Source organism: Anarrhichthys ocellatus, unplaced genomic scaffold (assembly GCF_004355925.1).
Source record: "Anarrhichthys ocellatus isolate YVR2014 unplaced genomic scaffold, GSC_Weel_1.0 scaffold2, whole genome shotgun sequence".
Classification (NCBI taxonomy): domain Eukaryota; kingdom Metazoa; phylum Chordata; class Actinopteri; order Perciformes; family Anarhichadidae; genus Anarrhichthys; species Anarrhichthys ocellatus.
Genome location: NW_022280032.1, coordinates 436,147 through 451,396, shown reverse-complemented (window position 1 = coordinate 451,396; position 15,250 = coordinate 436,147). Strand labels below are relative to the sequence as shown.

The following is a 15,250-nucleotide window of genomic DNA, read 5'->3' as shown; positions in this document are numbered from 1 at the left end:
GGTGAGTGGTGGTGAAGTCCCCCTGAGTCCCCCACCTGAAACACACACAACCTGCAGACACAACAACACACGACACACACACACAACCTGCAGACACAACAACACACACGACACACACACACACAACGTGCAGACACAACACACACGACACACACACACACAACCTGCAGACACAACAACACACACACACAACCTGTAGACACAACAACACACACGACACACAACCTGTAGACACAACAACACACACGACACACACACAACGTGCAGACACAACCACACACGACACACACACAACGTGCAGACACAACAACACACACGACACAACATTATTTATTTACTTATGACCTGAGTCAGGTCTATTTAATACATTCAGGAATTTAAATGGTGTATGCTCCCAATAATAATAAATCAAAGTTGAATGGATAAACGTGATGAATGTTTGATGTCTCTGTATAATATGCAGCAACTTGCAGCTCAGTATCACGCAGCCTCATGCGACTTTAAACAGATGACGACAGCTTGTCTATAAAGTATCCCTGCAGCTCTGCAACAGTCTGACACAAATGCAAACAAACAAATACGAGCAGACCAGAGCTGCAACCGGCGTAGCATGGCGGGAGCTAGCCAGCTGTCTGCTAGCTCGCTAGTGCTGTCATCGTTTAGAGAAGACTGTTTGTTGAGTGTGTTGCCGATCAAAAAGAGTTTACAGAAGGACCCGCTTGCTGACCAATCCCTGCCCTCCTCTGTGCCCCCCCCCAGGTGGTCATGAATCCCACCACAAACGGACTGAAGCAGGCCGAGTTCCACCGGATGGTGGTCCCCAAGAACAGCCAGGACACAGAGCTGAAGATCAAGCTGGCAGTCCGCATGGACAAACCCCCCAACATGAAGCACAGCGGGTGAGTCTAAACCCGGGGTCTGGTGCCCTGCAGGGTCTGGTGCCCTGCAGGGTCTGGTCCCCTACTGGGTCTGGTCCTCTTAAGGGTCTAGTCCTCTTAAGGGTCTAGTCCTCTACAGGGTCTTGATAATCAGAGCGACAGCTCCCCCTGCTGGTTAAATACAGGAAGCACTCTGAAGATGTGATCACATGATCAGTGGACTCTGTCTCTGAACATCCTGTTGAAGTCTGTCGACACATTAATGGTTCATTAATGATGCTCTTTATTAATGAGCTCGTGATAGTTTGACAGCTGTTATTAAAAGTCAGTTTATTTATGAAAGATAGATAATAGATGTTATAGTTTTAACTCTGTCATGGCTGAATTCAGATGATTTGATTGGACGTCAGAGTTTTGATTGATCCAGCTGTGACTCAGACCGGTTAGTACGGGGACTTAACGATGTCATTACATCAACAGTAACGTTTGCTGATTGTAGCAATTGCAGATAACGGATAATTAAAAACAACATAAAATGAAAACATTTTTTATATTTTTATTGATGAACAACATATTTGTGCATTTCTTCCTGTAATTTATGCAGTTTGGCCGGAAATCCTTAAATCAGACAAAAACTAACAGGTTCACTTGTTGTCACGTCAAGATTTAAGTTTTATGAAAACAATATAATCACTAAATGATTGTGCCTGTTTGTTGCTACATTATATTTCGTAGCAGTGTTCTTTGTGCAGTTCTTACTTTGTGCCACAAGATGGAAGCAGAACCTTCTTTTCAAACCCACAGGAACTCACTCGTGATGTTCGTAAAGAATAAGAGAGATAAGATCATAAACTTTAACTCGCACGTCCAGTGTGACACAGTTCTTTCAATAATAGAAGGTAATAAAACACAATAGTTTCAACAATATAAACATTTTATTACAAGATCATAAATAATCACGTCACAATGTATTAGTCCACAAAATCACATACTAGTACATGTTGCTCCTAGCGAGGAGAGGAGGCGAGGAAAGGAATCGAGGACGTACAAATTTACACGAGTTTCACTTTTAGGGGAACTCATGAAAATAAAAGTACAGAATCAGAGAGACATATCCCGATAAATACAAACTGTAAAATTAAACAGATTTGGTGCAGTTCTCCGCAGCGTCCACAAGGGGTCAGCGTGAGTCCTTCTGTTGCGAGTCCAGCTGCGTTGAAACAGTTTGAACCTGATTCACTGCAGACGCTCTGAGATCCTGCTGCTCAAAGCTTTCCTCTTCAGCTCGTCTGATGCTGTTTTCACTGTGAGTCTTAGACTCACGCAGGGCACACGGGGCCACATTTCTCATGAGGAAATACATAAATCCACATATTTCAAGAATGGCAAACTGAACGGAGGAATATTTGCTGCTCAGAGGAAAGAAAAGGGAAAATGTTTTCAAAATAGTTTTCACGGCAAAGTCGTGAATCCTTCAAAAGGCCGACGGACGCCAGATGATATTTTACCTTCTGCGTGAGAAAATAAGTGAACAAAGGTTTGGGGTCATCAACACATTTGATGTTTTCTTGTTTTCTTCTTAAAGAAATGTTTCACGTGTCGAACGCGAGCAGCGATGAGAACGCGGAGCACTTCACGCTTCATTGATGTCGTCATCAAATATTTCACCTTTCAGATCTGTGTTTTTCTTCTGCTTCTGTTGAACGTAACACAAATGTTACATAACACAGACGTAACACACAGCCTTTATGATTCCTTATTATTGTGGCTTCATGATCTTTTATGGAAATGCAACACAGCCGCAGCTTTCTTTAACAACTAGGTGCATTGATGTAGGTTTGCTTCAAGAGTTGGGAGGAAGGGACACAAGTTACAGATTCTTTGACCAAAAAACTTCACTAATTAAACAGAAAACTTCATTTATGTAAAAGCAAATGACTCCTCAAATATTACATATTCTCTTAAAACAATAAGAAAGACATCTGCCGGTGAGATTAAGATTAAAACTGTATTTTGTCCTTTTTAGTGGAATATTTCTGCTCGTGAAACAAATGACTGACATCAGTATCGAGTGCAGAAACAGATCCGTACTTTTATTAAAACCAGCGAGATTTTTAAAACTGATAACCTTGAATTAATATTCAAGTTTAAAAAAAGAAGCCTAAAATGGGTGAAATGATTTATTGTCACAACAGACAGAACTACTTTTTGAAGCCTTGGAACATAAAACATTGTTGAAATAATTTGAAGACGATAAAAAAACCTTTTTATTTATTCTTAAATTATGTTTTTTATTCTTATAAAAATCACCAAAAACTTCAAATGTTCCTTCAGTTTCTCTTGTTCTGATGAAATGACCCCTCTTTAAAGAAAAGCCCTCAGAGTGTGAATATGCAGCTCAATGAGCAGTGAGAGACGCCGGTGTGTTTGTGGTGAGGACGGATCAACTCTGTGGAGTCTGGCACATCCTCGCAGGACGACGGACGGACAGAAAGACAATCTGCACAAGTGGCCGGCGAGCGACGCCGCATGTTTAACTCGCAGAATGGCCCAGCTTCTGCGTCCAGACGCGCAGCCTTGACCGGAGGGCCTTTTCTCCCTTAAGGGCTGAAGAAAGAGGTTCTCGCCCATCGGTTGATTTTCCCGTGTCCCACGCCTCCAGGAGGCCCCGGGAGCAGCCATTGATCGAGGGGCCACGCTGGTCATTCTTCCATCTCCCCTCAATGAGCTGCTGGCCGTGTCACGGCCCCTCTCGCTGCTTTCTCCTTCCACTCTCTTTATTGGGGGAGGAGATGAATGTGTTGACGACGTGTTAACTCAAAAAACATGATGAAATAAGATAATATGTCATTTTAATACGTCAAGGAGCTTAAAGTGGATCCTGATGGACCCTGATCCAGGAGGTCTCAACATAAAGTCTAGAGAGTCTTGAAGGTGTCGGGAGTAAAAGAAATGCAGATAAATGCTTCCTTCAAATAATACATTTATTATATTCTTTATTTTATTGTTGTGATTTACATCCTCCAGTCAGAGCTTCTCTATCGACGTCTTGTGACGTCTTTCACAGTGAAACTGAATATTTGAGTGGCGTTAAGTTACAAGAGGGATTTAAATCAAATCCTTTGCATTTAATTGGATTGCTAAAAACGCAACTCCATGGATGTATGAAGAGAACTGGATACAGCGTTGGAGGCGGAGCTACGTTCAATTGCTCAGTGGAGCACGAAGCAAAAAAGTTTGACTTCCGAGTATAAAACTCTGATGAAAATACCCGGATCTTCCGAATCATGAGGCCCATAGAGCGAGCGCACTAGCATTTCCTTTAACCCCGCCTCCCTGTCCTCGGTCCAGCCCAGGCGGCAACCTCCAGTTCTGTCAAGTGTTAGAGCTGCATTCTCTCTACTGTCCACCAGGGGGCGACTCCTCTGGTTGTATAGAAGTCTATGAGAAAATGACTCTACTTCTCTCTTGATTTATTCCATCAGTAAACATTGTAAACATGAGTTTATGGTCTCAATCACTAGTTTCAAAAAACCAAGATGGCGACGGCTAAAATGCCGAACTCAAGGCTTCAAAACGTCAGACGGTGATGTCACAGCGACTACGTCCACCTCTTACACACGGTCTGTGGTTTCTGCACCGCAGACGAGCAGCACTCTGTTAACTCCGATGTGAGAAGCCAGCGTGAGCCAGATTATGACCGATTCTTTTGCTCATTATGCTAAATACGTCTGTTAGCTGTTTACATATCTATAAGTAGCAATATAATTACATATTAAAAGATATTAAATCGTCATGCAAATAAAGAATATTTTGTTAAATAGGTGCTCAACATACGACTACAGAGAGATGTGATCTGAAAGGGAAAGATTTCATCTGGACTTTAAATGCCTCGTTCTCTTTGGATCAGTGTTGAAGTATCACCTTCATGGCCACACAAATAAATTAGTGCTGGGCAACGATTAAAATATTTAATCGCGATTAATCGCATTGTTATGGCAAAGTTCAATAATTAATTCAAAAGTAGTGTATTGCGCACTTTTATTTTAAAAGTACTGCTATATGAACAAAAGGGCAATAACATTTGGTTCAGGAGATGCAGGTAGCATGTTTTATACTTAATGTGAATATAATTCATACTTTGTTGGCATCTTATTCTGAAAACCGGATGTTCGTCTGAAGAAACCGGATGTTGTCTCACGTTAATCTTTCCGCTATCTTTCAAAGTCCTTCGCTCGCTCCCGATCTGTGCCGTTTAAATGTGTTTACCGTGAATGTCAGCATATAGGTGCACTAACATGTAAGTGTCTGCTGAGTTGACCACGGAGATCTGAGTGTCTGCTGACTTTACCGCAGCGATGTCCAGTAGTCTCCAGGGAGAGCAACAGCTGGTGCAGCTTCTCTCTTTATTTCTGCCCCCCGCCCTCGACCTGAAGCGGAAGTCGCCTTTTCTCTACGGCAACCCTGAAGGGACATCATATCTCCAATACAAAACGATAAACATGAGACAGTCTGTTACAATAATAATAAATTAAAAATACTTACCTGGTTTTTTTGTTGTTGTTGTTTTTTAATTATTATTATTATAATTTTTTTCCCATCTCAAAAGGCTCAAGGACACACACACACACACACACACACACACAACTGACTATAGGATGTTTGCTGGCTTTTATCCCACTGTTCTTGTCATCTAGTTTGTCATAAAAATTGTGAATTCTATCACAGTGGACGTCTTTAAACGTCAGTTAATGGTTTAAAAACAGAGAAAAAGCAGCAAATCCTCACAGAAAACCCTAAATATCTGCTTCATTCATGACTGAAATAATTATACAAACAAAACGTTTTTATATTTAAAGTGTTCTTTGTGTGTTTCAGGTATCTGTACGCGGTGGGACAGAGAGTCTGGAAACGCTGGAAGAAAAGATATTTTGTTCTGGTTCAGGTAAGAAGCCGACGAGACTGGACTCACGTGACTCGATCTGTGATTGGCTGAGTCAGAACTGTGAAGATGTGAAGTCATTAAACAGAAGTCTGTTTGTATTTAAGAGGCGTGAGATCAAACGTTCAGCCTTCATAGGAAACATGTTTCCAAAAACTTTCTTTTCCTTTTTATATGTTTGCAGAGTTTCGAAGAAAGGGCTGCTGGGAAATGAAAGAAACCGTTTGAGGTTCTTGCACAAAATCACCTAATCTGAGTCGCTCCGCTCAGAAGGTTTCTACACCTCATTCAGCTGAAGCAAAGCTAATTGAGTTGTGACTCCTTTAAATTCTCATTTACACTTCAGCTGTGTCTGAGCGCTCAGCGACCACGCCGGGTCTCTGAGGCCAAGGCCGCACATTAAAATTCACTCTTATGTTGGTTAAAGTGTGTTTGCCTCCCTGCGTCACATCAGACGCCCTCTAAGGGAATCAAAGGAGAGAATGTTTAGATTGAGTCTCTTCTATATTTGAATGATGTTCTCCATGAGGACGTCTCTTCAGCGTCTCCTTTATCCTAAAGCTGTGACAAATATTCAATTATTCAATCAATCCAAGATGCCTGCAGGAACATTCGGACTGTTTGAAAACATTATTACATTTAGATAAAAACAGATAAAAAGGTCAATAAATGCTTTGGATCCATGAAGAAATCTGCAAAACATCTTTGTTTGGTTGAAGACGAGCATTCTTCATGTCGACGAGGGAGAAACTATGTGATATGTTAGTTGACCCGTCACTAAGTCCCGCCCGTGTGTGTGTGTGTGTGTGTGTGTGTGTGTGTGTGTGTGTGTGTGTGTCCATCCGTCCTGCAGGTGAGTCAGTACACGTTCGCCATGTGCAGCTACAGAGAGAAGAAGGCGGAGCCTCAGGAGCTGATGCAGCTGGAGGGCTACACGGTGGACTACTGTGACCCTCAGCCAGGTAGAGGAGAAACACCTGAGTCCTCTCTCTCACACACACACACACACACACACACCCACACACACACAGCATCCACAACACATGTTCTCATGTGTAATTGTCTCAGGTCTTATGATTTACAGGAAAACAGAAATATATGAAACACCAAAGACGTTTAATCCTTAGAGCTTCAAACGTGAATTAACTTTATTGGTAAACTTTACAGACGGTAACATCTGAGAATGCACCAGATGACCAAAGTAACAGATTGAAAACTAAAAACTGATTCAGCATCGTAGGTGGAAGATTCATTTACAGCTCAGGAGAATTTTCACAATAAAACTTTATTGTCTCCACTAATTAAGACAATTGACAGTAAAAACAATCACCACACATCATCCGCAATACAACGATTAAAGATGATATACGTTCTCCTTCCTCCTCCTCCTCTCCTCCTCAGGCCTGCAGGGCGGCCGGGTGTTCTTTAACGCGGTGAAGGAGGGCGACCTGGTGATGTTTGCGTGTGACGACGAGCAGGACCGGATGCTGTGGGTCCAGGCCATGTACCGAGCCACCGGGCAGTCCTACAAGCCGGTCCCTCCCACGCAGAAGAAGACCACAAACTGCCGAGGACTCCAGAAACCTGCGTCCCCCATCAGTACGTTGTTTTCACTATCCACAGCCCAGAGCTCTTTCCTGTCTTTCTTTCCGTCTTCTGAAAGTGGAGTCTTGGATTAAAATTGTTATTCCAGAAAGGCAGACAAGGAGCAGGGTCTGAAACACAATCTTCTTACCTTTAGTTCCTGTTAAGAGCGCCCCTAGTGGTCAGAAACGTGACAGCCTTCCTTTAACTTTCCACTTTAATTTGATCTAGTTTTTTATTCAGTATTTCCTTGATTCTCCTTCTTCTTTCACCTCTTTTCCCACATGTACGTTCCTCTTTGCGTCCACACATCTCGTTCTCTCTTCCTCCCCTCAAACCCACTAATCATTTCATTCTGTGTGTGTGTGTGTGTGCGTGTGTGTGCGTGTGTGTGTGTGTGTGGACCGTTCTGGCTTTATTAATGTTTGTGTCGGTGAACCTGAATCTCCACCTGCTCTTGCCCAGCGGGTCTTTTTTATCGAAATGAAATATGTAGTTTAAATAACTGCATGTTTATACACACACACACACACACACAAAGGCGGTGTTATTTAACATTAACAAAATCATATTCCTCCCATCTTCACTCCACGTAAATATCTGCATTTTGAAGGTTACTAACTGAGAGAACGGGGGAGACAATGAGAGCAGAGACACGTCTCCATTGTTCGTCTCCGAGCACAACAAGCTCGGTTTTTTGACCTGTGTGTGTGTGTGTGTGTGTGTGTGTGTGTGTGTGTGTGTGTGATGAAGCTGTTTACTCGTGTAAAGTCATGCTGACTGTTACTGACGGAGCCTCAGCTTCTGTTGTTCTGGGATCATCTCTTCTTCTTGACGTCTCACAAGGTTCTTGCCTCGAAGCATGCTTTTATTTTGTAGCTCCATCAGTAGACGAGTTGACATGTGCGTTTAAATAAGCAGAACTTGTGGTTTGATGCATTTTTAACAGGTCACTTAAGGCCTTATAAATGACAGATGACTGCAAAATACGGAAACTTACTTGTGCTAAGACACTTGCAAATACACAGTGTACTTACTGTAAACAATGGGCCTTCCAGCTAAAGGTAGTTGTCCAAGTGATCCCAAGGTACTTCTTGGTTCTACATGTCGGACCACTGGACTACGATCCCCCACTGACCCCGGGTCCAGAACCGCCTGTTGGTCGTAGAATGTGTTCCAGTGAAACAGACGGAAGGACTCGTGTCTCTGTGCAGCAGGCTGAGGATAACAGGGTGTCACCTGGACGTTCTGTTCACTCGTTTGTTTATAATGGAAAAGACTGACAGCTGCTGTTGTCTTCACAACTGTGGGATCACATCCAGAAGCAGTGTTCACTTTGGCAGCTTCTTTGTTTTTATCTTTAGACGAAAAAGTCTGTTTTAAAAATCGTTACATTTTATTTAAAATGTTTCCTCTCTTCAGTTTGTCAGCTGTTTTTTTTTATTCAGTATTTTTAGTCATCAGATTATATTTAACATTTCAGTCGATTTCAGTTCAACCAAAACCAATAATCTTGTCGAATTTATTTCACGCAAGTTTTCATCTTGCAAAAATATGCGAGAAGAGGAGAGGAGGTGACGGAAATAAAGAGAGATTGTGGGAAAGTTTTAATTTTTTTTTAAACTGCAATTTAGTCTGGACTTTAATTCGTCAACGGTGTTGCATTGATATATCGTCATCGTTGAACACAGTTCGTCTTAGTTTCCATTAACAATGATCAGCACTGCTCAGAAGCAGAATAGACAAAGAGCAACAGAAGACGAAAAACAACAACAAAGTGAAACAAAAACCTTCTTCGTGATGCGGTTTCGAGGTGTGAGCTGATCTCAACAACTGGCCTTTGAAAAGCTCTAAAGAAAAGGACAAAAGGACGCGTGCGACTTTGCTAAAGAAGCTCCAGGAGACATCACTTCCTGTCACGCTTCTCGTTTCCCTGCAGCCAGCCGTTCAAACGACCCACAAACAAAGTCCAAACAAGTGGAAATCATCGGACTCCCGACTCCAGCGCGAGCAGACGGGCCCGTTGAGGGTCGAGACTCGCTCCTCGAGTTGTGTTTACTCATGTTTACACCTGTCGGTTGTGTTTTTTTTGTTGAAGAAGCAGGTGGTCAGTTTGACAGCGAGGACGATCCCGAGGAGAGATGTCCCAACTGTCCGTTCGTCTTAACCTTCCACCGAGTTTTCAACGTCGCCGTCGAACGGCGGCAGAAACAGCTGCGGATGAGCTCTCAAAGTTTCCCCCCCTCACGAGTTATGTTTGCGCTGCGTGAAGCCAGACGGAGACTGATGGGCATGTCTGTCTCTATCTTTGTCTCTTCGTCTCTGCTCGCCCTGACATCATCCTCCTCACGCTGCCGCCACGCTCCGACAGGCAGATCAAGTCACATCTCTCGGGCCGGCGCACCTGAAACCGAAACGCTCTCTCCTCCTCCTCCTCCTCCTCTTCGTCCTCTTCGTCCGCGTCAATAACCTGCCATCAGCGGCCGACCGCAACCTCTCAGAACAGGATGTCACATGGATGTGACTGTTGCCGTGATGATACCAATGGAGCCCAGACGAGATGGACATGGAGAGATTGAGCGCACCCCCACCCTCCCACCTCACCACACACACACACACACACCCCTCGACTGTCACTCAAACACCCTAATGTTATGAATATGGTACTGAGACAAAGACGGATACAAACCACCGTTTAACATTTCAGAACGGCAACGCGTCGGCCTCAAGAAAGACACCTTAAAAAAAAAAGAAGTGATGCAGCAGAGCCAGAGACATCCGTCTTTTTTTATTCAACACATTCTTGGTCAAAACGCGGCGCCTACACTACCCACAATGCAACTTAATTAAGTTAAGTCCGTAGACTGTTTATAAGAAGTGGACGAAGTCGTCGTGATGTCACCTCATTGGTGCAGTTTTGCACTTTTTTGAAGCCTAGAATTTGGCGATTTTTGGCCGTCGCCATCTTGGAGTTTTGCAACCAGTGAACAGAAAGTGATCATATCTGGACTGAGGAGGAGCGACGTAGAGACGTCGTATACGTCTCTGGTAGAGACCTGTCAATCACTGTGTAGCCCCGCCCTAAAGCATCCCCTGCTTTGTGGTCTGTTTGACTCTAAATGGACCATAATGTACTAAATGAACATCATGCTGTATTGAAGAAGACTTGAAACTAGAGATTGAGACCATAAACTCATGTTTACAATATTTACTGAGGTAATAAATCAAGAGAGAAGTAGAGTCATTTTCTCATAGACTTCTATACAACCAGAGGAGTCGCCCCCTGGTGGACAATAGAGAGAATGCAGGTTTTAAGACACTTCACTTTTGAGAACTGGGTGTTTGACCACAGGTGTGTTGTTAAAAGAACAGTGTAGTTGTTGTTCCTGTAGTGGAAATGAGCTGATAACGTGATCGGTGCATAGACTTGTTGACACCAGATCCGGCATTTTAGTCTGTATGGAGGAATTTCTGATTTCTGTTATGAGAAGAACTCTAAAGTCCACTTGTCTCTGAGGAGTTCTCTCCCCTCCAGCTCTCTCTGTGTAGTTTAAGTCTTCAGATCTCCATCTGGCATCTCATCTGAGTTTGCTGTTTGGGATGAACGTTTATTTTTTATTTTTCTTCCTGAGAGTTTATCGTCCTTAAGATCTTTTTTTCCTTTCTATTATAGTCTCCGTTTGTCAACAACATCCATTCAGTGCATCTACATTCTGAAATGACTTCTCCACACAGCACTCTTCATTGTTGGCGGCGGGGTCCGCCATTCCCACGTTGGACTCAAACAGCCTTCAAAAACAGTGATGAGAAACACGTTGAAAAATACAAAGTGAGGAAACGATGCAGCCATCTGTGCCAGGAGCAGTGACACCCATCCATATTTTCTGTCACACGCACACCCTCCCCCCTTTAACACGCACACACACACACACACACACACACACACCCCCGCTGCAGATAATAGCTGAAAGTTGGACTTGACACGGATCAACATCTCTCCTCCGCTGTCTGTCTCCCAATCAATACTCCCCCTCCTCCCCCTCTTCTTATTATCAGAACTAATCTATATCTCTTTGTCTCGTTTTCTTTAGAGTCGCCTCCTTCGCTCGCCGCCTTTTCTCCAAATTACATTAAGGGCAATCCCGTGATTTGGAGGTAACGAATGTAAAAATGACCTACATCGGAATTAGACAGAGGGAAAGCGGGCCACAGGGGCCATGGGGGCCACAGGGCAGTGACGGGAAAGTGGGAAGAGTCAAAAGAAAAGACGACGGGGAAGAAAAGGAGACGAGCGTCGATTGGAAGTTGATTGTGGACATTTCACTTTTGCTGTCTTTTTTTTCTCTTTCGGACAAAGACGGGAGGGAGGAGGTGGGGCGGGGGGGCCGGGGACAACAACCAAACACAAATGTCTGAGAGACCTTGCGGGCTTCTCTGCGTCCACACAAAAACAAAAATGGCAGCGTTAATAAAAAAGCGATCGCTAATGTTCATCTCGGGCGCGAGGCCGCGGGCGTCGCAGGCGTGGAAACGGCACCGGGCATTCTTCAGCGAGCCGTGGTCTTTTGTGGGGCCATGTGTCACGCTCAGAAACTTCCCATCCCGAAATGTACTCTCCCCCCCTCCAGATAAAGGCAGAATGGAGAGTGTTAGGCTTTTCTTTTGGCGGGGCCATTAACAGGAAGGCCTGAAAGGACTGGAAATGAACCCAGGTTTTGCTCTGCGCCTCTTCTGCTTCTTTTATTTCTCCCATTTCTTTCCTGTCGATTCTTCCGTCGTTGACCCCGAAGCCTCGTTATCATCTGCTGCTCCGGGCGTTACAGCTAAAACAACCCAAAGTATCGGTACTGCTGCGTCAAAATATCAGTCTGGTGGTTTAGAATCTTCATATTCACAACAAATCTAATGAACAAATGTGCCTAAAAACCTGATACCTCTTCTTGCTCTTTGCCATAGAGCTCTATGAAAAACACCCGGTGACAAAATTCCAAATTTCTCACTGGAGCACCAAATATGGATTCATCCACCACTGATAACAGTCCCCAATAAATAATAATAGTAAACTTAAGTTACAGCACCTTTATACACGGTGAGTACTTTGTGCTTTACATCAAAGTGAAGAAACGTGAAGAAATTAAGATCGCTTCACCCCTCTGGTAGCGTCGCTGCCTCTATCTCTTAGAGTTGATGTTACTGTCCTTTCTCAAATCTACAGAGCCTTACACTATCCATCACTATCATATATTTGATTTGATCTTTTTACTGTTTGTATGATCGATTTATTCAGTGCTGAATTTAATTAATTAATTAATTTGGTTTCAGTCTGATTGTTCAGTCCGTCGTGAGACCAGCAGCTCACTGGTTGACTTTGCTGGTTTCAAACCTCGGTCGTCTGCTCTCCTGCTGGCCGGTCTGTCGGCTCCGTGAGTCACTTCCAGTGTTTCTCCTCGCATGTCGTCCACGTTGGCGAGTGTTTGGTGTCAGCTGAGAGAGAGCCGACAGCTTCACAGAGGATCCGTAGCCAACCGAGGTGGGAACTATTAACCGCGGTGACGCTGCCAATGTAGTCGTGTTTACACTTCGGTTCACCGCCGAGCTCAAAGGGAGGCGTGAACGATTGAGGATCTGAACACATTTATGTGTCACCTCTTTAGCTGACGGCGTCATGCAAAGAAATCTGTGCCGCCATCCATCTTCACAAGTCCACGTTGAGGTGGATGTCTCCATTCTTAGAGGTTTATTTGAATCTTTCTATCGTGCACCCTTTTCCTTCTACTAAAGCCGCTCTCACTGGACAAAAAAACCCACAATTATTGAACTGACCATATCTGGACTGAGGAGGAGTGACGTAGAGAGAAGGTATACGTCTCTGGTAGAGACCTGTCAATCACTGTGTAGCCCCGCCCTAAAGCATCCCCTGCTTTATGGTCTGTTTGACTCTAAATGGACCATAATGTACTAAATGAACATCATGCTGTATTGAAGAAGACTTGAAACTAGAGACTGAGACCATAAACTCATGTTTACAATGTTTACTGTGGTAATAAATCAAGAGAGAAGTAGAGTCATTTTCTCATAGACTTCTATACAACCAGAGGAGTCGCCCCCTGGTGGTCAGTAGAGATAATGCAGCTTTAACACATGAGGCATCGGCTTCATTCTGCAGAACCGGAGGTTGCCGCCTGGTAACGCTACACCGGGGTCGGGCCTGCAAATTGTTTCTCCATCTAAAACATTCAGTGTTGGAAGTCGAGTTTTCATTCCGCTCTCTTTCCTGCGTTTCCTCTTCAGGTCTGGATCCGTCTCAGCGTCAGGGCGTGGAGGGGCTAATCTCTGCCGCTCCGTGTCGCTTCGACCACGCCGCCCTCTTCACCATCTTACAGAAGCAAACTCTGCAGCACCGCATGAGCGACTCCTTCTCCTGCCTGGTACGTGGACGCCATCGCGTCCTCTCACACACTGTAGATCTCACTCAGAGCTCTGCTGTTTGCTCACCTCCGGTTTTAAATGAACATTCGGTCATAATCAGAGTTTAAAGAAGCAGAGACGTGCAGAAGAAGAGGAGGAAGATGAGAAGGTGACATGCATGTCAGTGCTTTTAATTTGAAGGGACACCACGTTGAATCTAGTAAACAAAAGAAAAGTCCTGGACAGGAGATCTTTTCCAAAATAGAATCAGTAAAAACTGAAATGTAAAATAACTTTTAGGCTTCAGACAAATCAGTCAATAACATTTAGCAGTTTTTGTGAATTCTATGTAATAAAGTGTAGGAGTAGGAGGAAGTAAATAACACAAGTCTCAATCAGCTACTTTTTCACTAAATGTTTCCTGACAAACTCCACAGAAGTTGAAAATTGTGTAAATTAATTTTGCTATAAAATCAAAGTGAAATATAATGATAAACTACAGGTGATATTTTATAGTTCAGGGTTACCTGTCCGTCCTTCTGTCGTCCGTCTGTCCCGTCCTCGTGAACGTGATGTAGTATATCAGGAACACCTGCAGGGAATCTCTTCAACTTTAGCTCAGATGACCTGATTAGACCTCACAACTCATGTTTTGATAATCATGACAGTGACAGAAACAGACTCCCAGAGTGAAACACGTCCCTAAAGCACGAGGGTCATGAGATACGCCTTTTACTTGTGAAGGAACCACCTCGTCAGCGGCAGCGCTCTCGCGTTACAGCTAAATCACAATACCTTTCATAATAAAAGCCCCCAGAGTCTCGGGCTTTTATTATGAAAGGTATTGTGATTTTTATGATTATTGTTACAACATTTTGCTAACAGGGAACTCGACAAAAAAGCTTCCAGTGCTGCTCGTACTTATTCCTGCAAGGACAGAAGAGTTTCTCCAGTAAAATGTAAGAACACGCTGCTGAGAAGAAGAAATGTAACTTCCATGTTCTGTCTTCTATTGTTATTTTCCATTACTTACAATAACTTGTGCTTTCCTGATGTTTCATGTTTTTTTCCCTGGCATCGAGATACTTTAGTCTTCGTATTGAAGTTATATTGTTCTTGTCGTAAAATGAACCACTTGACTGTTGTTACTCTGAGTCTCTCCGCTGGCAGCCACCTTCATCATAGCTAAAGGCTGTGCTCACTCAGTCTCAGGGCTTCTCTTTATTTAGGGTTTCTCTCTGTGGTCAGATCATTTGGTAATCTGAAGTCCCCGCCCACCCCACCTCGCGGCGTGTTGAGCCTGGGGGGCTCTCTCACACTGATTGAGGGGATAAACGCTCTAATCAATACTTTCCAAATAGGAACATGACCCTCATAGACAACTGCTGGGCTGACTCAATGGAGGGGGAGGGGGGGGGGGGGGGGGGGGGGGGGGGGG

General features: G+C 43.8%; 1 protein-coding gene across 1 annotated transcript in view; it reads left to right on the top strand.

Annotated features, from left to right (window-relative positions):
* cadps2 (Ca++-dependent secretion activator 2) overlaps positions 1–15,250 on the top strand; it is a 109,950-nt gene that overhangs the window by 27,182 nt on the left and 67,518 nt on the right. Inside the window, exons 6-10 of the mRNA XM_031856931.1 lie at positions 760–899; positions 5,757–5,823; positions 6,674–6,782; positions 7,222–7,419; positions 13,696–13,832. Of these exons, the coding sequence (XP_031712791.1) occupies positions 760–899; positions 5,757–5,823; positions 6,674–6,782; positions 7,222–7,419; positions 13,696–13,832 (651 nt within the window). The remainder of the gene's footprint in view (positions 1–759; positions 900–5,756; positions 5,824–6,673; positions 6,783–7,221; positions 7,420–13,695; positions 13,833–15,250) is intronic.